At 48.2% G+C, this 26,292-nt stretch overlaps 2 protein-coding genes across 6 annotated transcripts in view; one reads left to right on the forward strand and one right to left on the reverse strand.

Annotated features, from left to right (window-relative positions):
- TUBGCP2 (tubulin gamma complex component 2) overlaps positions 1 to 15,207 on the reverse strand; it is a 36,987-nt gene extending 21,780 nt beyond the window's left edge. Inside the window, exons 1-8 of one of the 5 annotated variants that reach the window (XM_072869801.1) lie at positions 15,041 to 15,205; positions 13,719 to 13,891; positions 12,023 to 12,151; positions 11,523 to 11,699; positions 5,112 to 5,271; positions 3,639 to 3,846; positions 2,360 to 2,559; positions 379 to 568 (exon numbers count right to left, since the gene is read on the reverse strand). In XM_072869801.1, coding sequence (XP_072725902.1) covers positions 379 to 568; positions 2,360 to 2,559; positions 3,639 to 3,846; positions 5,112 to 5,271; positions 11,523 to 11,699; positions 12,023 to 12,151; positions 13,719 to 13,891; positions 15,041 to 15,092 — 1,289 coding nt within the window. In that variant the 5' untranslated portion in view covers positions 15,093 to 15,205. Of the gene's footprint in view, positions 1 to 378; positions 569 to 2,359; positions 2,560 to 3,638; positions 3,847 to 5,111; positions 5,275 to 11,522; positions 11,700 to 12,022; positions 12,152 to 13,718; positions 13,892 to 14,097; positions 14,636 to 14,661; positions 14,885 to 15,040 lie in introns of those variants that run through there. The other 4 variants (XM_072869799.1, XM_072869803.1, XM_072869802.1 and 1 more) reach the window with 4 other exon arrangements.
- Positions 15,083 to 21,503, forward strand: ZNF511 (zinc finger protein 511). The gene is made up of 7 exons (XM_072869805.1): positions 15,083 to 15,389; positions 15,613 to 15,686; positions 16,631 to 16,832; positions 16,987 to 17,111; positions 18,437 to 18,622; positions 20,144 to 20,215; positions 20,923 to 21,503. The coding sequence occupies exons 1-6, from the start codon at positions 15,123 to 15,125 to the stop codon at positions 20,211 to 20,213; spliced, it is 924 nt and encodes a 307-aa protein (XP_072725906.1). The 5' UTR covers positions 15,083 to 15,122; the 3' UTR covers positions 20,214 to 20,215; positions 20,923 to 21,503.
- The last annotated feature ends 4,789 nt before the right edge of the window (positions 21,504 to 26,292 follow it).

Genomic DNA, 26,292 nt, shown 5'->3' on the forward strand with positions numbered 1-26,292 from the left:
CTGTCATGAAGAGGATGAGGATGTGAGACGAGAATACTTAAAGGGGGACAGGCATGGTAAGGTGGAATTTGAGTGCACTGCATTATTTGAACTGTTGTGCTATCAACTTTTGCATATAATTTCCTTGAATTTGGAAAAATAAAGCAAGTGAGAGTGTCTCTGACTGTATAACCACTGAATCAAATAAGAAACGTACTTAAACACACTCCCCTTCCTTGCAATGCTGCCTTGTCTACCTACTGCTGCCAGGTCCAGGCCCCTAGGCTATGCAGACTCTACAGAGCAGAGGGATGGGTGCACTAAAAAAGTAGAAGCCAAAGACCCAAACAGTATTTCTTAACTTTTGCATTTCATTTTCATTCCTTAACTGTTCTTTACCTGTACGGATCATTAATGATGCCTCGATATATCCACTTTTCCAGAATTTCAAAATAAGGCACGCTGGCTGCCTTGGTTAAATACAGGCACAGCTCCTGGGCCTGGCTGTCCCCCGTGTAATTGAAAGTCTTGTCATGGAGTAAGCTCAGGGTTGATCCTCCCATACACTCACCTTTATCCACAGAAGTAGCTAAAATTTAAAAATAAGACACAAATAAGACACAATAATAAGACACAAAGTTGACACAGATTAATTGCACAAGCTGTGCTGTTAAACATAATGAAGTTAGCAGTTGATTAGCTGATGACCCTAAGTCACAGATCTTCATGTCAGCTGTAGACCCCTGCTGTGACAATGCAAGGCCATTCCACCACATAACCAAAAGCTTACATCCTGAAATGTCCTGAAATGAAAACCCAAATGATCTACGATCTAAAAAGGCAATAACCAAACCCAACCCTCCAGGGAAGGAGAACTGAACTCAGGTAGACACAAGGTACATGGTGGCTTAGAGTCCAAAAGTCACCTACACCGAGGGGACCATGTATAAAGATCCTCTTTCCAGGTGATAATGGAAAAAACACACACTTCAGTGACTTGCTTGAGAAACCTCTGATCTAAAAAGCACTTCTGTTCTCAACTGTAACACTGAGGTAGCCATGCATATAGCTTGAACACCAGGATTTAGGTAGGTTGATAGTGAAATTTGTACTTTGCCATCGCAAAAGGGATGTAGGGACGGAGGAATACAGTACTGCCATGAGTTTCAAATCGAAGTAAACCTTAATGTAGTTGGCTAACTGCTGTGTTCCAAAAAATTGAAAATGTCAGGAAACATGAATACCAAGAAGGATCATCCAATTCCAGATTGTAAACAGAACAGATACTTATGTCCAGATAAATTCTCTGGGCCAAGTAGAGAGAAATGTGCAAGTATTTTCATGCCAAAGAGTTTAAACAAAATTACTGAGGTAACTGCATCTGTGACCAACAACCTCATGCAACGGCGCAGGCTGGGACCAGCTGGCTGAGGAGCAGCACTGCAGAGAACAACCGGGGGTCCTGGTGGACAACCAGCTGATTGTGAGTCGGCAGCATGTCCTTGCAGCGATGAATGCCAACTGCACCCAGGCGTGCACTGCCAGCGATTATTCCCCTCTGCCCAGCACTAGTGAGGCCACACCTTGAACACCGCATTCAGTTTGGGGCCCCAATACGACTGACAAAATGAAGAGTCCAGCAGAGGTTAATAAGATGGTGCAGGGCTGGTGCCCAGGGCGTACAAGGAGAGCCTCAGGGAGCTGGGCTTGTTATCCAAGAGAAGAGAAGATGAAGCTGGGGGTTGTTGAACGTCATTCCTTCACTATCCAATGGATGGCTCTAGAGGAGATGGTATGAGACTCCTCTTGGAGGAGCACAGTGACAATATTAAAACGGCAAAAGTTACAAGAAGGGAAATTCTAGCTGGAGGTACAGAAAGAAATGTTCACAAAAAGGGTGGTGAAGTCATGGGAAAGGGCCCAGAATGGTGGGGGATCACCACTGCTGGGGATTGTGCAGACTCGCCTGGACACGGCCCTGAGCAACCTGCTGTAGCTGTGAGCAAGGGCTTGGACTAGAAACTTCCAGGGGTTCCTTCTGGTTGAATCAGTTGGTGGTTATACATCCACACACAGCCAGAGAGGCATTTAGAAAGAAGCTGAGTAGAGACAGCAGTGGTGGAAACAACTGATCTGATGGGCATGGACTCAAGGTAAAAGGCATGGACTTGCCTCATGACAGCTCTGAGGGGCAGATTCAGCCCTAGAGCACACTGCTCTCAAAAAAGAGCAGTGCTCTGACAAGTACAATTCCCCTTGGCTTTCTTCTAACATAAAATTAAAGTGACACATGCCCTGCCTGTATTACTACTCTGTACAGTTTTCAGAAGCCACTGTCATGCACCTGTCAAAATGTAATGACTGTATTTTTGAAACTTACCAAGTGAAGCAAGAATCTCCAGGGTCCTCATTGTGGGCTGGATATAAAACCAGAGTTTCTGGAGTGACAAAAGTCCCTGTCTCTGAAGATGTTCCAGCTGGGTAATTAGTATCATGTATTCCTTGATTAGAGTCCGCATAGCAGCAGCCAGAGCATGATTTACCTGTCCATACTCGAAGGAAGACTTCTCCTCTATAAATCTGTAAAAAGCAAAATGGAAACTCTTTCAGGCAAGGCACCTTCTATCAGTTTCAGGAATTGTATCTTCAGGACACTATACAAGCACATGAGTAGATCATGTGTTGGAAAGCGCACCAGTTTTCAGCTGGAGTTTCAGGTTTCACATTTGCTCTGTGTCCCCCTGCCTATTTTCCATCACCACATTTCCCAGTATGGAAAGCTGTGGGAAGACGTTTCCTCTCAAACTGCAGGGGAACTAGAATTATTTGCAAAACCACTATGTAAAAAGTGAGAGCCAGGATTTTCAAGGTGAAAGTCTTTGCATAAGCAACATATTAGAGGACAGGAAAAGATCTCAAAAGGAAGCAATGTGCACCCAGACATGTGGGGAAAGCACTGTTGCTAGCTTCTAACACCACATGCCACAGCAGGGATTCATCTGACCAGATTTAGATGGCTCCATACGTGTTAGTGGAGAGAGACAGATGCTTCTGAACACAAATCATATCATCTGGAAGGAGACAGGTAAAAGAAATCGGATGAATCACATCCTAAAATGCTTCTTTCTCTTTGCTGATCTTTTAGGGACTTTGAAACAAATGCAGACATCTACATAACAAACATCCACAGTTAGTGAGGTGTACGTTATACTAAGACCTTTTAACAATTACTTAAGGTAGCTACCAGAAACTAGACAGCAGTAGGCTGTCCTGCTCAGAAGCACACAAAGGCTGTCTCAGTCCTGGCTGCCCAGAGGAGAGTAAAAAGCAGGAAACATGGAGAAATTCATAGCAGAGTGGGAAGAGACAAGCCAGAACAAGCAGACGTGTCCTATTTACACTTTGCCTGAATGTACCAAGACAAAGTTTGGACAAAGCGAAGGTGAGGTGAGTGAAAAAGTGAACTGGCAGCACAGAGGAGAAACCCAGCAAAAAGAAATTGTAGCTAAAACCAATTCAAAGAAATTGTCATTCTTATTTTATATCCCCATAGGTTTAAATTAAGCTTGGAAGTTAACATCTGCACAATAACGGATTCTCTACTCTACACCTGATGCTCAAAGGAAAACATCCTCTTCTGACAAAAGTCAGCTTGGTACCTGGTGACAGCAGAGTAACTTGCTGCTACAGGAAGAATCCTGGTCACCAGCTCTTTGATGGACAAATCCAAGTTTGGATCAACTGAAAAAGCTCGGTTCTGCCTGCCTACAAGAGGCTGTGCTGTGATGTATCTTCCATCCACACCAATCAGAACGTACAGCAAGTCCTCCACAATCATGGATTCTTGGGAGGCTAATGGCAAGGTACCTGTTTTCAAAGAGAAGACAAAAAAAGAACACAATCGGAACATGTCATAGTACTACCTGATTGTCCATTCATATTATTTCAATCCAGTACCTGAAGATTGAAAGGAAGGCATACTACCATTCAAAGAGAACAAAGGAAGATCACACAAAGCTGAATCAAGATATCGAGAAATAAAACGGAGTTAAGGTCAACTCCAAAATCATCTACCTTGCTTTCCAGGAAAACAGAATCCTTTGCTCATTTATACCCAAAGCAAACCAAGTAGACAGGGCTATACATCCAACACCTGTGGGCAAGAGAACATCACCCACAGCTTGTGCTGCTGATCCTTCCACCCAAAAGGGCTCAGTTACAGTGGACCCAAGGAGCTCCCATCTTGTCATCAACTCCCCCTACCTCCCCTCCACTGAAATATTCAAGTATTAAGAAAACAGTTCTTGTTACTACAGCAAAGCTTATCTCATGAAACAAGGCAACAACCCCTCTCCATTTGTAGGATCGTATGTGAGAGAACAAATGGTTCTGAGCTTGCTAGGAACATACCCTCACGGCACATCCCAAAAGGCCCCAGCAGAAATGCACTGGTGGACAAGCTATTTAAGGGCACCTTCAAGAATAAGCCTACTGTTTTCATGTCCCACTTAGACGCAGCCCAAATCCACATTCAGGAAGAAGCTACAGGTTTCTTGTAGGAGCCTCCATAGTTCTGGGGAATGGAAACATGAGTCTCTAACTCAGCTGTTCTCTTCCAAAAAAAGTTCTTAAATCTAATTCATGAATGAGAAACTATACATAGCTCAGCCTAAAGCTAGAATACAATGGGGAGAGATTAGTCTCCTGCTGCTCTGGTGAGGAGAGAGCGAGCAAATCAGGGAGGTTGCTATAGTCTTACTGGAGAGGATATTGAGCTGGGTGGATTGATGAATACTCCCTTGTCAGGTACGACTACAGATTTTTCAGCTGAGAATACAGATGTGATACTCCTACAGTAGGATTTTACGGAGGCTGTGACTCAAGAGAGAAAAAGGACTGGGAAACTCAGATTAGATCCCATGGATCAACAGTGGGGCTGGAATTTAGCACAGGAGAAACACTGTGAAGAAAATAAGTTTGGGGCTTTTTTTTTTTTGGAACCCCGCTCTTCATCTGCAGAGTGCAAGGAGCCAAGTTTTACTTTCATCCTGAGCACCATGAAATCTGAACAGCACTTCTGAACAAGTACAAAACATAAAAAGTTAATGCAATTTTCCCTGCATATCACATACCTATAGGTACTGTTGTGTCAGTGCTTAAACTGGTGCCAATTAAGAAATCGCCAATAAGTGCAGGTCTCTCATACACCCAGGATGGAAATACTGGAACAGGCTGACCAGAATTCTTCTTGTTCTGCTTATCTCGGAGGATTTTTCGTGTAAGCTCAAGAGGCTGCTGGAAAAAGAGAGAGAGAGAAAGGAGAAAAAGAGGTCTTCAGAAGTCCAAGAAATTTTGAGTTTTAAGCAGAAATTGACTGTACACTGATAACTTGAGAACAGAAAGTAGAACAGCTGATGTTTCAGTAGCACACTGTAAGATTTGGTCTCCCCATACTATCTAATCTATTGGTCTCAGTGCTGCAGAGGTGATTTTTTACATAGTTGGTCTTCTTTTTATTGGAGGGTACATCAAATAATGCCTTTCTGCACCACTCCCCACCAGCCTGGGTCCTAGGGCACACATAGGGGAGCAGAATGGGGACATGCACAACCACCAGGCAGCTTACTAGTTTGCAAAGTGCACCACATGAAAGGCAGCTAACTCCTTCCAGAAGCAGTAAGCAGTAACATCTTATTCAAGGGGCACTTGCAGACAGGGTAACGAACACCCCTGAACTCGGTTTCTGCACAGTGGTCACTGAGTAGCTGTGTGTCAAATGCAATCCAGATAATCCACCCACAGATAGCTGCAAAATGACGGAGTTTTCTACTCTGAATAGGACTCAGTGAAGGAAGTGAGCTCTTAAAGACCGAAAGACTTTCCACCCCTGGCTCCAGGTCTCTGACACTAAAATAAATGGAGTGCAAGATTCATTACCAGCTGGAGAGGCTTGTGAGATGTACTACCTACATGAACATTTAGAGCCCCAAGCACACAAACATGGGGGACATGCTCATGAACGCCATTTCTTAAGCTCCACAGATATGTATGTGAAATGGGATATGCACAGGGTCATTTTACTTTCCTCTCATAGGAGGTCTCAGAGGAGGGAGGAATGTGGGAAGGAAGCAAACGTGAGCTTTGCATCTTAAAGAATGGTGCTCTTACATGTGAGAGGTAGTTGAAACAGGAAACAGGACTCTCATAGGAGGGTATGGAGAAGGATGCAGTGTCAAGTGAGCTGCCAGCAATTCAAAGGATGACTAAACTTCACATAAAATTGCAGATCTCAGTGTAGGACTGAGTCCTTCACATGGATAAACAACTTGAACTCCTTCATAAATCTTAATCCCATATAGTGAGAAAATACTCCTCTATTGAAGTAGTATATAGTAGTTTACTTGTCCGTCACGATCCGGACACACAGACGTTGGCTAAAAGATCAAAACATCATGTGTGCTTTCTGTATCATTTCGAGCTCCAGGTCATTAAAGGAAGACCTGGAATGGAAGATGTCCCTGTAGCACTGGCCCTATGCAACATGGCTGTATGAACAAGCTTCTGCTTAGGAGAAGGGCAGCCATCATTACATCCTCCCAAACGGCAGGGAGGAATGAGTTGGAAGAAAAGCTCCACAAACCATGGACCTCACCATCACAACAACTCCACAAACCATGCATACTTATGAGAGAGCAGACTAAGAAAGTATCTAAGTCCAAAAGCTTCTGAGGCATTGCGCTAAGTATGGGAGACCATACAACCTAACAGAGCCAGATAAGATCTCAACAGCACATGTGGATGGAAGACAGTACTATAAAATAGAGCTAGTTCAGTGAGATGGACTGTATGAAAGTTACACCTTGGAAATTCAGAGACATGAAGTAATTCCTGCCTCCAACTGACAAAATGAAATCAGATCACAGAGTCATAGAACAGTTTGGGTTGGAAGGGACCTTTAAAGATCATCCAGTCCAACTCCCCTGCTGCGGGCAGGGACATCTTTTACTAGATCAGTTTGCTCAAAGCCCCATCCAACCTGACCCTGAACATTGCCAGGGATGGAGCATCCCATCCAAACCTACCCTCTTTCTGTTTAACACCGTTGCCCCTTGTCCCATCACTACAGGCCCTGGTAAAAAGTCTTTGTCTTTCTCATAAGCCTCCTTTATATATTGAAAGGCCACAGTAAGGTCTTCTCGGAGCCTTCTCTTCTCCACGCTGAACAAACCTAACTCTCAGCCTCTCTCCGTGGGAGAGCTGTTCCAGCCCTCGGATCATTTTTGTGGCCCTCCTCTGGACCCGCTCCAACAGGTCCATGTCTTTCTTGCACTGAGCTGGATGCAGTACTCCAGGTGGGGTCTCACGAGGATGGAGTAGAGGGGGAGAACCACCTCCCTCAAGCTGCTGCCCACGCTTTTTGTGATGCAGCCCAGGATACGCTTGGCTTTCTGGTCTGCAAGTGCACATTGCTGGGTCATGTCCTTTTTTTTTTTTTTTCACCAGTATCCCCAAGTCCTTTTCCATAGGGCTGTTCTCCATCCCTTCATCCCCCAGTCTGTACTGATAGTGGGGATTGCCCTGACCTAGGTGCAGGACCTTGCACTTGGCCTTGCTGAACATCATGAAGTTCACATGGGACCACTCCTCCAGCCTGTCAAGGGCCCCCTGGATGGCATCCCTTCCCTCCAGTGTATTGACTGCACCACTCAGCTTGGTGTCATCCACAAACTTGCTGAGGGTGCACTCAATCCAACTAGGTATATCATTGATGAATATACTAAACTAGTATTGGTCCCAATACAGACCCTTGAGGGACACCACTCACTACTAGTTTCCATTTGGACATTGAGCCATTGGCTGTAACTCTTCGGATGTAGCCATCCAGCCAATCCATCTAGTAGTCTCCTTTCCTTCTCGGCCCTGGAACATACCTATTGCAAAAATCCCTACTTCCATACTATACAAGAATAAGCCCAATAGCTCCCAGTGCCTGAGGGAAGTCCCTGAAATGAGATGGGCTCATGGCACTGTGAGGGAGCATGCTGGCACCTCTGTTCCTGTGAGCTCACAGCCTGTGGGCTGGGGCATGCCTGGAGCAAGGGTGTAGGCTGTGGCATCTGTCCCTAATAAAAAAAAGGGACTGAGGCCTATTCCTTATAGGGATTGTGAAAAGAAGCAGCCAGAAACCCTGAAACAAATGCAGAACCTTCTTCATCAAGGGACTGGTTCTTCTTCACTAGTGATTCTCTGGGATGACAAGAGGCAGGGAGCTTCTGTTGGAGTTCAACCAGCTCTAGTGTGAACTTGTTAACTGGCAGAGTTCAACAAAGTTGACACAGTTTTGGCTATAAAGGACATAGCTACCTGAAAGAGAACACGTAATTTTTACCACCTCAATGATTCTTGGGCCAAAACTGATCCAAGCAGCAACTCCAATCACTGAAAGATCACTGGATGATCTCTCTGACAGTGCCAAGTAATCACAGGGCCGATGGCACAGCACTTGTGGCATCGGTGACAAAGCACATGTCTCAGGGGTATGAATCACCTTCTCCTGCAACTTAAAATGTAGATCTTTGTCATTACAGGCTTCAACGACAGCCTGGATAAAACTCCCAGGACTGAAAATGTGGTCCTCAGGTGTCAGCCTGGCACTTAAAAGCCCACAGGATAGGGTGGCAGTTTGCGACTGTGACGCTGATGAACCTGCATCTGGTATCTTAAGCAATGACAGTGCCCACATCCATCGAGGGAGAGAAAGAGCACATCTTCATGCTCAATGAATGCCAGCTGCACCAAAGGGCTCCTTGCACTACAGCCCTGGTGCCAGGGAAGACGGGCAGTAGTGGGCATACACTGGACCTACATCACACGACCAAGGAGGAGTGGTGGGGGCAGCTGGGCTTTGCTGGGTCTGGCCAACAGAAGGACTAAGAGCAGCGTGCAACTACAGGAAGGACAAGTAGCAAGATGATGGGTGAGGCCAAGCTCCTCTCAGCAGTGGCAGGAGGTTCAGGTGGCCATGGGCACAAGCTGCCTCTTGGGATATTGAGATCAGATAGGAAGAGACACTTCTGCCTGCAGAGGGGGAGCAGCCATGGGATGGGTCAGCATGGAGGTGGGGTATCTCCCTCCTGGAGGGCTGCAGGACTCGGACAAAACGACAGCTGCCCTGACTTACTGTGGGTGACAGTCCTGCTGTGAGAGGGAGGCTAGACTGCACAACCCCAGCGGTTCCCCCCACCAGTGCCACAACAAATCTGTGGAAACACTAGCAGCTATCCTCCATGCCTGGTGAATGAAGATGGTGCCACAAGGATCACAAAGTTGCTCAGGTAAGATCCTCATGTCCATTAATACAGTGTGAAGGATCACTCCAGGGCTTGTGCAGTGCACAACCTGGCTTCTAGAAGAGAGATGGAGATAGCAGGTGCTGGAAAAATAAATCAATTGCAATTATTATGACTACTTGACAGTCCTCTTGGGAAGTGGCTCTAGCAGAAACTCTGGGTCAAGAGATTTAAACTATGTGACTTGATACAGCCCTACTGACTCAATGGCCCTGAGCACCTGCCTGCTAGGGCCTTTTATCAGTTTCAGCTCTTTAAGTCTAAAGAAAGTAAAAATGGAGCAGCAGGGAGGCACAAATCTTTTTAATTGGCTTGCATTGCCATTTCAACTCCTTTGGTTGTGAACTGCACATCCCAGAGAACACCACTTAATCTTCTTTCCTCTTTTAGCAAGCCTGCACATAAATCCTATTAAAAAGATCAGTTATCTTACTGGAAATTCATCTTCCCTTCATGATCTAAATCAACCACTTGACTCAGATCATCTGTGAAGGATTTGGATGAGTCAGGCAAACAGCAGACATGTATTTCACAGTGTATGTAGAACAAGGCTGGTTTCATCACTCCCTGACAGGGGCAGAGGGTTAGACTCTCTCTGTTTAGGATTTGAACTCTCCATCATCACATGCATGTACAGCCCTTCAAGCTGAGAGACCCATTGGGTGTCCCAAACTGCTGAACATGGAGGGTCCATTCCTCTAGCCATCAATGGCCTGAAGTGATCTGACCACCACAGCAAACTCCCCACTTGGTGGCAGATACATCCTCTACTGTCATCAGCTTCATCAGGGACAGGAGGGTGTTCCCTGGAAGGTTTTAGCTCTGCTCAGCCACTGCCACAGAAAGATCTTCTCAGACTGAAGCATAACTGCACATCTGCTGAGGAGCCACCACAGGCAATAAACCATATACAGCCACAGCTAGAGAGCAAAGGCTGGTAGGATGCATCATGAATGTGAATGCTGCCACATGGCCAAGACAGGGCCAGCAGTGCCGCAGAGTGAGCAGCTGAGTGAAGCACACACCACACCAATGCAGACAGACCTTGTGCACTAACACGACATAGATATGCCTCCACTGAGCGAGGGTGCAGGACTGCCACAACAGACACTGCAGAAGGAGATGCAGCATCTGATTTCTGAACGTTCACAAGCAGGCCAGCATCCTCAGAAACAGTCACATGCAGAGCCTGGAGGCTTGTCCCGTTATATTTTATTGACCAGTCATCAGAAGGCAGAACAGAAACAAAACTCTGGGACAAAGGTAAGCTGCAAAATTTTAAATGGAGGCATTTGCATGTATTGTCCAGTTGCTTGCTCACTCACTCTTTCACACCTTATCACTCTTTCACCTCAGTCCAAATAACTGTCCATACACAGTTGCTCCTCTGCTTTCCGCAGCCAAAACACCCGTATCTTGACCCACAAGCTTTTTGTCATATTTTTCTCCCCCCTGTCCTGTTGAGCCGGTGGAGTGATAAGAGTGGCTAGCCAAGGTCAACCCATCACAGTATAGTTATTTATACAATTATTATAGGAAATAGAAGTTGGGATTTAAGTAATAATCGCCCTTTTGCACTTCCTACCTCCCGGCCTACTGATAATGAAACGCTTGCTTAACTGTTCTCTAAGCCTGTGTCTTGCAATGATACAGTTTACTTATACAGCAGGGTTTTTTTCTTCCTTTTTGTCTTTGGGATCACTTTGCAGCACTTATGTCAGGAGCTCAAACAGCTAAGTAGAGGGAATGGCTGTGTCCACTTGGGGAATGATTATTTGAGGCACTGTACCCACATTATCTGAGAGAGCAGAACTCCTAGGAAGAATGGGGACACGCCACAATGGCTGCTGAGCTCCTGAGCAAGCACTGCCACAGGCAGCAAAGGAAACATTAGCACAGCTTAAAGCAGTTGTTTGAAATGGGAAAATGAAATTACATTAACCCCCACCAGTTAGAACTGTTGTGGCCTAAACTTGACTTACCTTAACTGACTTAAATAGAAAAAGACCACTTTTATTAAGAACAGCACAAAGATTTAATATAATCTGACAAATAAATTTTGACAGATAATTTAGATTATCTGCACAGATAGGAACATTTATAATTCCACTAGATGATAAAAGTTAAGAGCGCAGCTATATACATGAGCAGATGGGAAAGATTTTGTACCCAAAGCTTGGGAAGAGACAGTACCTGCTGTACACTGGAATTGGCTGTGACACTGCCCAGCTGCTTGCGTAGCTCCTCGAGCTCCTGTAGAGATATCTTGGAAGTAGATGAGGGAACGGAAGAATTTGTGCTGCCACTGGTTGCTGCATTTGCTGCAAGTTCTGCCCTTTCTTTAGCATTTTGTTGCAAATACTGGAGTGTCTGTACATATGCAAAAAAGAAAAGATTTTGTGAATCCTGGTCAGCACACACTAAAGCAAAAAACATACAACCATAAGATGGCTGTGCTGAATCAGACCACAGGTCTTTCTGTCCCATTTTCCCGTGTCTTAGCAGTTTATATCAAGAGGGTTGTAATTCCTAGTAGTGCTTTAATAATTAAGTAAATGGTAGAACTGGTTATCTGTTGATTTCAATGCATTTCGCTGAACATTGTCATCAGAAAGCGTGCTGTACTTAAAATCATTGCATTGTTGCTACTGCTGAATACTTATAACACATCCAGTTCTAAAGGAGAAACAAACCTCTTTGTCTTCTGTGAGTTTTGACAGCAGATAAACTAAAGAATCGAGATGTCTTGTATTTTTAGACTTCAGTTCATCGTACTTCTTTAAAAAGTCTTCAGGAGTTCGAGAAAACTCTGCTATTTTTACCTGTAAAACACCACATTAATATTAAATGTTTGATGTATATTATTATCACAACATTCAAAAGAGGAGCATTGTGCAAAGATGGAGACAAGGTGCAGGCTGCTGCTGCCACCAAAGTACTTCAGGGAATGGGTTTTGGACTGAATGCTGAAGCATTGGTCTCCTACTAATAATTATGCTGGAGGAGAGTGGGGGTCCTGGCACTTCAGGTGATGGAGAAGGGACTGCAGGAGAGAAAAGATGAAGGTAAGCACAAGATCTGTAGCAGGGCTCGCTTTGCACATGCTCAGTCTGAAGCAATATAATTTTTTTAGCAGCAGGTTTATTAAAGGATTCTGGCACTGATGAAGCCACATCAGGACACTGGGTCCAGCTGGGAGCCCCACTAGCAAGAGAGACATCCACAAACTGGACTGAGCGCAGTGCAGAGCCATGGAGATAGTGGGGCGTACTGCCCATTGCCCAAAGAGGTTACAGACCCTGCTCCAAGGGGCACAGCAAAAGCACCACAGGCACCGCCACAAATTGAGACACAGAAAATCCCAACTGGGTCTAGAGAAACAGTCCTTTCTGGAGAGAGAGGTGACCCTGAGACATGGTCAGAGATTGAGGAATCTCCTGGAGATCTTCAAAATGTAGCTAAGCAGTCTGCTGTAGCTGTGATGCTGGCCCTGCTGCGAGCAAGGGGTTAGACTGCAGGTCTCCAGCTGTGCCTTCTACTTAAATCTTTCTACAAGTCTATGAACTGTAGCTGTCCATGTAAATGATGCACAAGACTGGAATTAGAGAAAACATGCAGTTCAGGCTACAAAGATCTGAACTTTCAGAGTTAGTGATTTTCTAGCACTTATAGCTTGACTGATGGATTGCTTTTAAAAACAACAATGAAAACCAGTATTATGGCCACAGAAGTATGCCTGGTCATGACAGTGTCAGGCTTTAATCCCTAATACCTGGGTGATATTCAGAAAAGAAGTCAGGTATTGTTCATATAATCGCATTTCATACAGTTACTGTTTGTTATTTGTTTTATTCCTCCAGAGGACAACTCCTCTAATCAAAATTTGAAACAACCATCAAAATAAGCTCCTTCTTTGAACTTCCCCCCTGCAGTTCTAACAATCCTTCTCATGTTCTTTCACCAATCTCTCCAAGATGCAAGGATTTTACCTTTTTCCTCATATAATCTTTCTACTTTATACTCTAAATTGAGGTTTCAGATCAGATTACCCCATTTTTTTACCAATGACAACATGATTTCACCATTATTCTCAGAAAAACTTGGGACAGCCATTATGCCTCCCAACACGTGTCCAGCTCTGCACCCACAGAAGTCAAGCTATCTCACAGAACAGTAGAGTAAGGAAAAGGTAGTTCACATCACTGGCCAAAAGCAATCACACGGAGGAATGTTTATCTTGAAATTCTCCTTAGGGAGGACTGTGCTCTCAGAGCCAATGGAACCAATATAAACAACTGCAAAGGAAGCACACCGCCTCAGGAGTCCTGCCGGCCCCCCCATAAGGTCTGAAATGCATCTCAGCTGTGATTACAGTACATCAACGCTTACCTTCGCACTGTGCGCAGAGACAGTCGTGGTAACATAAGGCGTTCGATTCTTCTGCAGAAGATCGATGTAGACTTCAGCTCCTTCCCCACCGTGAACGCGCAGCAGGCTGAGCAACTCATTGACATCATGGTGAATGCGGAACTCGCTCATACTCCCACCTGAAGCTACAAGCTCTGTGGGATGCAGAAACAAAGGCAGTAAGTTATCATTTTACTGCTGCAAATGAAAATATACCCACACAAACAACATTTCCTGACTACATTATGAGCCTGCAGGGTACGCTAAAATATTTGACTGGAACAAAGAGGGGAGGGGAGGAAGCAAGCAAAACAGATACTCATTATTGTGCCTGATTTAACTATACTGGTACAAACCCCACCTTAAATGTAGGTGAGCCAGCAGAGGATTTTTCAATCTCAAAATCACACTGGCAGTGGAAAAGTTACTGAGTGGTTGTAAGAAGCGCTGGTTCGTGTACTGACAGACTGCAGACACAGATGAAATTGCTGGGTTCAGCAGCCCGCCCGTACTGCTGCTGCAGTTATTCAAATGCAGTTTTTCCAGGTGTAGGGGTCTTTATATTCTACTGCCCATTTTATTAACAGAGAAGCACAAAGTTCTGCAAAGTTATTTAAACGATGGCTGCAGAAGTAAGAGTCTGATTGAGGCATCATGCAAGTATGGAGTTTAATGTGACAACCTGTACAGATGCAGAGTATCAAGCATATGGACACACTTTTGGTTTGCCAAAATCATTGAATCATTTAGGCTGGAATGGATCTCTGCAAGCCTCGGTCCAACTCTCCATCCAAAACTGAGTCAAATTATAGCAGGCTACGCAGGGCCTTGTCCAGTCCAAGCTTAAATATCTCCAAAGATACAGATTCCCCCACCACTCGAGGCCCTGATCCTCATGTGGAACCACCTTTTCCTAATACCCAACTGGGATTTCCCCTGCTCAGAGAGGCACAGCGAGAGGCCCAGAGGCACCGGCACAAGCTGCAGCACTGGAAACCCCGGCCGGCCCCAAGGAAACAGCCCTTCTCCGTGCGAGCGGGGCGCCCCTGGGAAGGAGCCCCGCGCGGTGGGGGATCTCCATTCCCGGGGATGCCCGACTCGCCCGGACACGGCCCCCAGCGACCTGCTGCGGTTGAGCGGTTGGCCCTGCTGGCAGCGGGGTCGGGCCGGAGACCCCCGCCCGGCTGTCGCGGCGGGGATCTCCGGCCCAGCCGCTCCCCGCCCCAGCTCGCCCAGGGGGACCCGCGCCTTCCCCAGCCCCCGCAGCGGCTCCAGACAGCGCCCCAGAACGTTCCCGTCCCTACCTGCCCGCCCGGAAGTGCCCGCCGCCGGCGTCCAGAAGCGCGGGTTGCGCATGCGCACTCGCCTCCCCCACCTTCCCGCGCGATGCTGTCCCTGCCGCCCGGGCTGCGCCACCGCCTGCGGGAGGGGCCGCCCTTGCCTCCCGTGCCGCCCTTGCCTCCCGTGCCGCCCGTGTCCCGTGCGCCGCCGCCCTCGTCGGCCCCGCCGCCCTCGTCGGCCCCGCCGCCCTCGTCGGCCCCGCCGCCCTCGTCGGCCCCGCCGCCCTCGTCGGCCCCGCCGCCCTCGTCGGCCCCGCCCTTCGCCTTCGCCCCCCGCCGCCTCCGCCTCGGCCCCCACCATCCGCTCCTCGAGGTGAGGTGCTGCCCTCCCGTCGGTGGCCGGCCCGAGGCCTCCCCGCGCCGGGGTACCCGCTCGGGCCTGGGCCTCCGGGCTCGGTCTGTGTGGAAAGCAACGGCCGTGCTCCGTACCCCCCCCCCCCCCCGGGCCCCTCCGCGGCCTGTCTCCGTGGAGAAGAAGGGTTTGCTCTGTGGAGGCAGGCCTGCCTGCTCACGCCCTCTCTCTCCTCCTCTCCTAGGATGGGGACGTTCACAGGCACCTCTACCTCCAGGGTGTCCTCACCAGCCTCGCGGAGGTGGCAGAGAAACCCAAGTAAGTGAGGCAGGGCCTGCACGCTGCCCTGGCATCGCCATGGCTGCAGGTGTGCCTCTTAGTTCATGTATCCTGCTCTGTGTCACATCGGTGTGCGGCACCGTTGGTACAAAGCCTGCTCGCTCGCATTGTATGGGTGCAAGACTGGGACGGGTGCCATTCCTCTTGTCCGTGGACTTTAGAAGCTGAGGAGGAGAAATAAGTTAAAAGGGAGAAGACGCTGATGCATTGCAAAGCAGTTTGAAAAGGAAAATGAGGTGATACAGTTTGCAAACCTCAACGTCCTGCGGAAAAAATCGGTATTTTGTGCTGCAGTCAGCTGTCTGTCTAAATACTGACTTGTGCTTGCTGGATGGACATCATTTCACTGAGAGTTCCCCATAAACAGATAAGGCATCTATAATATGTCTGAAAATTGGGGCTGCAGCTAAACAAGAGGATTTAAGTGGCAGGTTATTATGTACCCAGTCAAAACAGTGGGAGTGCTGTGTGGTACAGACAGCCCCAATTAGGAAGGCTAAGCCTGGGGGAGAATCTTCATCTTGCTTCAAAACCTGCTCTTGTATATAAAATTGAGGAAGTACTTTGAGGATTGTATGAGATTATCCTACAGATGCCTGTTAAACAGCATTAGCACAACATTTTAATCCACAGCTGCAACTTTAAGGTCGAACAGCTTATTTCTCACATTGCTGCTTGGTGTTTATTCTTAATCAAAGCACCACTTCAGAGGACGATAATATATACAATGCTCAAGCTGTAATGACAAATAAGTTTCCAACTGCCAGTACCATCGTACTTTTCATTCCATTGCAACTTTCAATTAATTTAAGTATTATTCACAAAAAATGCCACAAGTAAATAAAGTAATCTAGAGGGATGTAAGCAGCTTAAATTAAGGCTCTGATTTAATTTAAGTAATGGATGTCCTAATTTCCCCACAGGGTGTCTGAATTCAGTTGCCACATCTCTGGCTGCTGCCAGGCCTTTGATACACTGGAGGGCTATGAGCACCACTACAACACACTGCACAGGAACGTCTGCTCCTTCTGCAAGCGTTCCTTTCCATCGGGGCATCTCTTGGATATTCACATCTTGGAGTGGCACGACTCGCTCTTCCAGATAATGGCCGAGAAGCAAAATATGGTGAGTCGCCGTGCTCAGCCTTTCGCTCGTGGTTGGTGTGCATGGCATGGGCTGGCATCCTTAGAGACTGACCGTTCGGGGTGGGCACCCGTGTCCCCAGCTGACACTGCTTGCCTTTTCCAATTATGTCTTTTTTTTTTCCTCTGCCTTTCAGTACAAGTGTTTAGTAGAAGGCTGTGCGGAGAAGTTCAAGAGCAGCAAGGACAGAAAGGATCACTTGGTAACCGTTCATCTTTATCCTGCTGACTTTCGGTTTGATAGACCAAAGAAAGTGAAAAGGTAACTGCAGAACTGCAATAGCACAACTGGTTTTCCCCTGTAGAGGTGGTGATGTGCTTCTCTGCTGTCTCACTCCCTTTCCAAAGTAGGCAAGTTTATATCCTAAGAGGCTCAGAAATTACTTAAATCTTTCTGTGGCAATGTTTTACTTTATCTTAACATTGAAGCGCGTCTTATTTCTCTCCCTGTGTGGCTCCAGGCTCTGCTCCCTTCATGCCATCTCAAGTGTAAACACAAAGCCAGGCATCTCTCTGCGTTGCTTTGTGCACGTTTCCTGCTTTGCTCTCCAACCCTTTGCAATATTCCCATTCTCCAAAAGCACAAGTAGAGCAGAGGGAGGCTTTGTAAGTTTGACGAACAGCTTTCTCAGCTGGCCACTCATTTCAAGCACTGCTTTCACCACAGGGATTAATACAAGGACTGATGTTGTTTAACACCTTCCTCAGAGACCTGGGTGATGGGATGGAGAGAAAATTTCTTGCCTGGCAGGGTGGTGTGGCCCTGGGATGGTTGCCCAAAGGGACAGGGGCTGGGTCTGTGGAGTTTTTCAAAGCTTGCTTTTGGGTAGCCTGGTCTAGCTATGATGAGAGAGTGAGCTGAGCAGAGAGTTGGACTAGAGACCTTCAGAGCTCCTTTCCTTTCTGTGTGTCAATGCTTAGAAGTGATGTAATGCAGCACTGGACATGGAAACAGCTGATTACAGAAGCAGTGAGGGGACTTGAGAGGCTGTCAGTCACTGCCATCACGTCACAGCATAGTGTTCTTGGGGCAAGTTTGGCAACGAAAGGTGAATTGTGTTCTGCTCCGAACCCTTCAGGGCCCACCAGACTGAAAAGAGAAGAGCTGGTCAAAGACTTTGCAAGCAGGCCCAGCTGCCTACTAGTAAAGTGGCTTGGCATTTAGGGAAGAAAGAAACTGCCAGCCACAAATGCTGCCAACCCCTGAACCAGGGATGAAAAGCTAACGGTCACCTTTGGCTGCGGCATGGCATCAGTAAGTCAGCTAAAGGACAGTCCTCTCGGGGAGTCAAGCCCGTTGAAGGAGTTTCGCTTTATGGACTGAAGAAAAGAACCTGGGGACAAAGCTGAGTGCTATAATGCAGCAACCCTGAATACTTAAGCAGAAGCTCATACAAGCCTATCACGCAGCTCTCCAGCAGCTTTTTGGCTGCTCCCAGTGGTTTGTGCAGCCAAAACTCTGTGCCTCCATGCAGTAACTCACCCAAGTTGGACTTGACCTGTTTCATTGTGAAATACCTTTCATTTCCTTTGCTTTGCTCTTACGTGGCAGCTGCTGAGAAAGGATGTAAAATTTTCTCTCTGCAGTGGCCCCAAGCATGTGAGCTCTCCCAGGAAGCAGGGTGGCAGCATGCTGATGGATGTGAGCATGGAGACGTCGGAGCAGTTCCAAGTGGACCCCATGGAAATAGGGCCCAGTGAGAACATGGAGATACCTCAGCCTGCAGCGAGCCCCGGCCCTTCAGTGCCTGAGGAACGACTCTATAAATCCAGGTCAATACTGTTGGCCTCCACAGGCAAAAATTTCTGGGGCTGGGAATGTATCATCTTAATTGCATTTTGCAGTGCGTAGTGCAGCATGGCTCAGGGTGTTTCTGTGTTGAAGATAAAAGAGGTAGGATTTCCATGTTTGTTTTAAAAGCTATTTCTAAAAGAGGAAAGCGTAAGGAAGGACAGAGTGTGCGTACACTGTGAAAGCTGTGTCAGTAAGTTTCTGTTAGTCTACCCACCCATGATCTCTTCCCCAGGGTATTGCAGAATGGCGTGGGTCTGAAGATAAGAACTCTGTCCTAAAATACTCAAACAAGCTTCATTCCTGCTTTGTGACACTTTCCCATTCTAGCTGACTCTGAGCTGAGCTGGTGTGTTTCACTGTAGCTGTCTGTGCTCCCAACGCAGTCGCAGGACAAGGCACAAATAAAGCAGGTGAACATCCCACTCTGAACCTTAGGTTTTGCAAGGCCAGAGCAGCATTGCTTTTTTTTCTGTTTGTGGGGTTTTTTTATTTTTTTGGTTTTTTAAACAAAATCTTTACAAAAAGTTGAAACTAAATTGCCTATTGCTGGCTTGACTTTTGAAATCCCCCTCATCATGTCCTGTAAAACCTGTATGAGATACAAGGTAGCCGTCAAAAGGTCACCACCCTCTTCCCAGCACCCAGGTCAGTGTCATTTTATTCATCATTTTAATTGTCTCTCAGCATAAAGGTTAACATGGTTTTGCCTGAACTATTCCAGTTAGCAAAGGGATTCTTGTGTTTTGAGTTTGCCACATTTGTGATGTGCTGAAGGTCTGGAAACAGCACAATGAGCCCATGACTGTGCTGGAGTGCCACGTGGGAAAATCCGCTTCCGTCCTCAGCTCCCTCTTGCTTTCACTGGCATCAGTGTTTCGCTCTGCCTCTGTAAAATGAGGTGAGTGTTGCTGATTCAGGGCTTTCTAACAAGTTGTGGAGTCTGAAAGTGCTTGCAATGCACTACAGCCTGTAGGGTCTGCTTTTGTATGTCATGGTTTGCCTGACAAAATCCTGTCCCTAAGCAGCTGCAACAGTGACATTTTAAACTTCATTGTTTTGTCCAGCATAACAGCTTATAAACAAGAAAGAAACCATCCCTTTAATTCGATGTGATACTGCAGGTCAAAAGGAAAATTTTGCTGCTGAAAGGCCACACTTTTACTGCTGCTCTGCTCTCCTGCTCTTCACAATCATGTGCTTCCACAGAAAACCACTGCAACTGCCCAATGGCGTATTTCATTTTGTAACACCTTACACCCGGTTGTAAAGAGAGGAAAGGCCTCCAGAATGTAAATGAAACGTGCAGAATAATGGGGAAAGCAGGCCAGGATTTCACCCATTTTTTTTAATTACACTTTGGTGATTTAGATGTCCTGCTCCTCCAGTAGCTTGCTCTTCCCACTCTGGGAGCTTGAGGTGCTGCACAAGGCACAAAGCATCCCAGTGATCCTGCGAGAGGTGGGCTGTTAATGTGTATTAAATCGTGTCTCCCTTTGCAGGATCCCATCCACAATTTGCTTTGGACAAGGTGCCACCCGAGGTTTTAAAGGACCAAGGAAGAAGGTGTGAAGGTCAGTGCACCAGATCTGTGCAAGATGAGAAGGTGCTGGCCACTGCTGCCCACAAAAGTTAGCGATGGCACTGTGGCCGAGCAGGGATATTTGCAGTTGTGTGCGAGGGTCCTGCTCTGTACAGGGAAGGCAGAAGGGCAAAAACAGGGATTGTGTGGCAGCAGTTTGGGATACATCAGTACTTTGGGAGGTGCTTTGCTACAGTCCCTTCCTGTCTGTGTAACTGACCCATGCTTATGTTTATCCTTCCTGAGACACAACACTCTCTTTTCTGATCCCCCCTGAGATCAAGCTACAGATAAATTCGTGTGCCTCTGTGCTGTGAGTTTTTGTATCTCATCAGTGCCAGGACCACTCTGGGCAGCAGTGGCTTTCTAGATAGATGGTCACATCTTGCTTGAGCTTGCAAATGGCAAACGCTGTTCTGAAACTCTAGCAGCTGCAGAGATCGCACAGGCTTTGTGAAAAACTTGCAAAGAATCGCTGCCAAAAATGCAGCAGGGATAACACAGAGCAAAATACACCATGTTCCCTCTTCCTGCAGGAAGCCCTGCATCCCCCCAGCCACCTCAGCTGGCCTGGGGGCAGGGTGCTACGCTTCCCTGCTAGTCCTGCTTGCACAGGGGATAATCAAAATCCAGAGGAAGAGCAATGTAGATTACAACAATTAATTTAATTCTTTTAATTTCATTCTTTCATTTTCTCACTGTTTTTAAAAGCTCCCAGCAAGGACAGCCCTTGGGACAGCATGCAGATGTGGGGCAGGTTGAACTCTGCTTCAGTTGCTCGCAGAAAGAGTCTCAGACTGCGGCAGAGCATTACGACACGGAGGTGAGAGGAAATCAGCTGCTGGACCTGAGACTACGCAGGATTTTTTTTTTTTTTTTTTGCCTTTTGGGGGAAAAAATAGATTCAAGAAGTTCCAAGACAAAATCCGCTGGCTGTACAGAAGCTGGAACCCCTGACAAAAAGAAAAAAGAAAACAGTAAAAAAAGCATTGGTCCCTAATTCTGACCTTCTCCATCTCGCTGAAGTCTGCTCCGCTCCCCGGCGCTTGCTCTGAAACCCATGTGAAAGGTTTGCCTGGGCCAGGAAAAGCATTCTGGTGCTTTGTGGCTCATTTCCATGGGGAGTTAAAACAAAGTGACTTCCAACTAGGTGAATAAATGAAAGGAATTTTTACAAAATTGCTTTGTAGAGAATTTAAATGCTGTTTTGAAACCAGGGAGACTCAGATGTGAAGAATAAACCTCCCTTTGCTCCAAATACCCCCAAAATCAGGTTGAGATGGAGGTTATTTTTCCTCTGCGTCTTTCCCTTCCTTTTTAGTCTCGTCCTACCAGGAGAAAAGATTGATTGGAAATGCAGAGCTAGGCTCAGTGCTGCCACCAGGTCTCGGGGTCCTGTTGAACCATGACACTTATAAAATTGTCCATAAAGGGAAAAAAAATAGGTTGCTGGAACAGCATTTATCCAAGAAGCTTAGGATCTGTAATTGCTTTTTTTCCCCTCCCCCATCTCTGGGAGGAATAAAGGATAAAAAGGGCTTTGAAAAATCCTTGCAAATAGGAGCAGGGAATAATGCTTGTAGAGGCGTAGGAGATTTCCCTGTGAGTTTTAAAATGCTTCGCTCTGTATTAAAACTCAGCCAGCTTGTCCGGCCTTCATCCTTGCTCCTCGGCCTCTGGAGAGAGCTGTCTCTGGCAGGCAAACCCTCCAGCCAGGATCGCTGCCGGAGGAGAGCAGGCAGCCCCAGGAGAAACTGGCTAGCAGCGTGGCGGGCAGGGCAGGCAGTGCTGGGCACAGGAGGCACTGGGGAGTGTCTGCTGCCAGGCCAGAGGGGCAGGAGGAGGCACAGAGGGAGGGAGCGAAGGATGGAGGGAGGGAGGAAGGGAGGGAGGGCAGAGGACAGGGGGGAAGGGGAGAGGGGGGGAGCAGTCGTCCAGGGCATGGAGCCACCCACAGTTTCCCCATACCCATAACTGTGTGCACACCTATATACAGACCAAATAACTGCAGTCCCATGCACACGCACCCTGTACCACACAGCCCATGCCCACCCCCATCAACCCTTGCACGCACACCCGTGTACCCACACCCCCATGTACACCCCCTGCACACGCTACTGTCCCCCCTGCACCACCGCACACCTCCACACCTCTCCACACACACACACACACCCCACAGACACCTCCACACCCCACTCTGTGCACAGCCCTCACCCCAGCAGGCTGATGGTCCCCCAGAGATGGGCCATGGTACAGACCAGGGAAGACCAGGCTGTCACCACCTCTGTGGCCACTGCCCTGGTGCTCCTGCCCCATGTCTGCACAGGGCTGTCGACCAGCAATGACCAAAAATCACTTTCCAACACTGGAAGCCCCTAATGAGGCTTTTTTCCCCCACTGGAATAACTGGAAATTTGAAGCAGGCACCATGTCACTGGAGATGCCTGCAGGCTTTGACACGTGATGGTACAAAGATCATGCAGAAGCAGCCCAATCTGCTCTCCCTTATGTGCTTAGGTCCTAAGTTTCTACCTGGAAATCCTTCCTTCCTTTTTCCCAGACTCCAGGTCTCTGAGTGTCTGCCCTTGCTATTAAAAAACAAATAAAAATGGCAATTACAGCCTCAGGGCTCATGACTAGCTCTCTTCTGGGTTACCAACTTTTTCCAGAGTCCATGGGCAAGTCTTTCCCAGCTGGCCAGTGGCTTTCAAAAATCCTTATTTCAAGCCAAAATTTGAATTTCCTTTTTTTTTTTTCCTTGTGGGATTTGTCATAAGCAAAATTTTCCAGCCCCTTGCTGGTTTGTGAAGGCAGGAGCCGGTGGAGTTACCCAGCAGTGGCCATCAGAAGGACACACACAGGTCGGACATACACGTATGCACACACCAGCAAACAAACACATGCAAGCAAACCCAAGCACAGAGCGGGACTCAGGTAGTGCACGTGCATACACACTGGCATGATCCACATGTGTGTACAAGCATGCACAGCAGGTGCGCACACACAGCATGCACAAACATTTGCAGGCAAGCACATACATGGCCCAAGATGCACACGAGCATGATACGTGTGTACGGCATATACCTGCACATGCACACACACGGACATGTGCAAACATGGGGCATGCAACACAGGCACAGCAAATGCATAGAAAAGCATAGTACACACCTGCACATGTGTGTGTGCAAGCACACAGCCCACAGGCACACGTACATACAGCAAACATGCACAGTGTGTGCATGCACATATAGAGGTGCAATGCAGACAGCACATGCATGCACACGTTGGGCACACATACAGTGTGCATGCGTACAGTGTGCACACAACATGCAGATGTGTGCAACAAAGCATGGGCTTGCAGGCACAGACAAGCAGACAGGTAGATTGCATGCACATACACAGAGATCAGCTGCATGCATATGCACTGAGCATGCAAGCGTGCACACCCCTGCACCCCTTCCCCAGGCAATCAATATTCACCCCTCTTTGAGCTCAGAGCACCCCACCAACACTGCGGCCAAGCAAAGCTAACAGGGATGAAGCGTGCAAGCCAGGATGGCCTTCAGTTTATTTTACTTAAGCATGAACAACAATACCAAAGTCTCCAGTAAAACTCCACTGCCTCATCAAATTACAGTGTATAATGTGAATTAATATATATTAACAAAATTAATACACTTTCATAGTATAAAATTGATATAGCTAGGAAAGGAAATTTTTATAACACATTCAGCATGTCCCCAGCTTCTCCCTTGTGTAGGTCTCAAAGCATAGCAAAGCACAGCTCAGGTCCTCCAGCATCTGGAGGGCAGAGCTGCTGCTGGGAGCTTGCCTTCACCCAGCCCTGCGTGAAAACAGGGTGCAAGCCATCACAGCAGGGTCAGGGAAGGTAAAGGCTTTGAACTCACACACACCTCCAAAGCTTATATCCCAAGGAAAGAAATACATTGGCAAACGGTTTGGGGACTGAAAGCCCAAAATTCACCTGTTTGCCTTCTATTGTAGGAGAGATGAAGGCACCCATGTGATGGAGATGGATCCCATCATAGGGGAGAAGCAAGGGGAAGTGTTGCAGCCAACCTGGGGGAGCACTCAATGCCATGGCAGGAGCAAGATAAGATATCAGTACCTGCACCAGCAGAGAAGTCAAGAGGTTCCACCCCTGCAGTACCCCCCACAGAGCAGCTCCATGGCAGAGGCCACCACCTTGCTGGGACTTCTCCTGGGACTCCCCATCCTCACAGAAGCTGCTTGGGGCTTTTGGGGTGCAGGATCAGGAGCGCATCACCCCTACAGACATTGTCTGCCAGCAGGAGGACACAGACCTGCCTGCCCTGCAGCGCCCATTTTGGGGTTGCAAGGATTTTCCAAGCTTTGCAATGCAACCAGGAGAACTTCCAGATACAGGAGTATGGTCTAACATGACCTGCTTGTGTTCACTGCTTGCAGAGTGCATTTAGTCAGAGTTCAGTTATTCAGAGATTGGAAATGTGGCTGTTGGCTTTATTGTCAAATATGGGGATGCATGAGCCATGGTGCATAGGGACTGCATGTGCCCCAGTGCATGGTGGATGCACGAGCCCTAGGGCATAAGGATTGCACACACCGTGGTGCATGGGGGGGGGTTTAATTCCATGCCCTGTTTCCCTTGAGAAGCACAACCCAGCACCACCCAGCATGGGGACGCATGGAACGGGCAGCCATGGGAGTAGCTGCACCCGCCCGTGGGCAAAGTACAGGGCAAGGTCCAGGCAGCCCTGCAGAAGGCAGCCATGGAGCGGTATGGGCCTGCCTGGCTGCAGTGGTCAGCGCCGGAAGGCACGGGGAGCAGGCAGCGTGGGCAGGGGTGGGCGCTGGGGGTCAGGAAGAGGCTGTGGGCACAGGCCAGAGCTGTGGGTGCAGGCACAGGGTGCAGGCAGGGACTGTGGGCATAGGTAGGAACTGTGGCTGCAGGCAGGCAGAGGCAGGAGCTGTGGGTGCAGGGTGTGGGCAGGCACTGTGGGCACTGGTGGGCACTGTGAGTGCAGGGCGCAGGCAGGTGCTCAGTGCAGGCAGATGCAGGCAGCCACTAAGTGCAGGATACAGGCAGGCACTCTGGGCGCAAGCAGATGCAGGCAGGTACTGTGGGCACAGACAGAGGCAGGCAGGAGCTGTGGGTGCAGGGTGCAGGCAGGTGCTCTGGGGTCAGGCAGACGCAGGCAGATGCTGTGAGCACAAGGTGCAGGCAGGCACCAGCCAACACAGCTCCTCTGCCATCTCTCTGCCAGCCCAATGGCCATGCGGCTCTGCAGCATCGCTGTCCTGCTGGGCACTGCCCTCCTCCTGCCTGCACCCAAGGGCACCCAGGTAAGTCCCCCCCTCCGCCTCGCCCTCCCGCTGCCCTGTGTGACCAAAGGGCACAGGGAGAACCACATGTGATCTGTGCCACCCCCCCGGTGCCCCCCTCTCTCCCCACAGGCTCCAAGTGACACTGGGCGGAAGGACCTGGCCATGGAGCAGGATTTGGCCAAGGAAATGTAAGAGGCAGCCATGCTCCCCGCACCTTTGGACACCCACATCTGGCTTGTACAAACCAACAAAGCAACACCCCAAAACGTAAAGCATTTCAGGGGGGAATAAATTTCCCTCGTTGCTTTGTGCCCCCCAAAAATTAAGGGGCTCCCACCTCCATCTTCCCCCAAAATCACACAAACTCTTGGACCATCGAGCCCTGGCTGGTTTCCCTTTGCTGGCGGCGGTGGGGAGCTGCAGCGCCGAAGTCCCAGATGAACCCAGCCCATTCATGGGATAAGCAGCTAAATTAACCCGTTTGCTTCCTGAGATCCTAATGCAGCCTCCTCGGGGAGGTGTCTTGCCAAGGTCCCTGCACCCTGATGGGGTGGGATTCCCCTGGGGCAGGGGGATATTTAATAACCCTGATGCACTGTGACCTTTCCTTGCTGTTTTTGCTCCCTTCTTCCAGCATCCTGGGCATACGAGCCATGGAGCTGCTGGAGGAGGGTGAGATCGCCAAAGATGTGGAACGAGGTATAAAGGTCTTTTCCAGCAGTTCCTGGGCTCGATGGGGCC

The sequence above is a fragment of the Ciconia boyciana genome, chromosome 8 (assembly GCF_034638445.1).
Source record: "Ciconia boyciana chromosome 8, ASM3463844v1, whole genome shotgun sequence".
NCBI classification, from domain to species: domain Eukaryota; kingdom Metazoa; phylum Chordata; class Aves; order Ciconiiformes; family Ciconiidae; genus Ciconia; species Ciconia boyciana.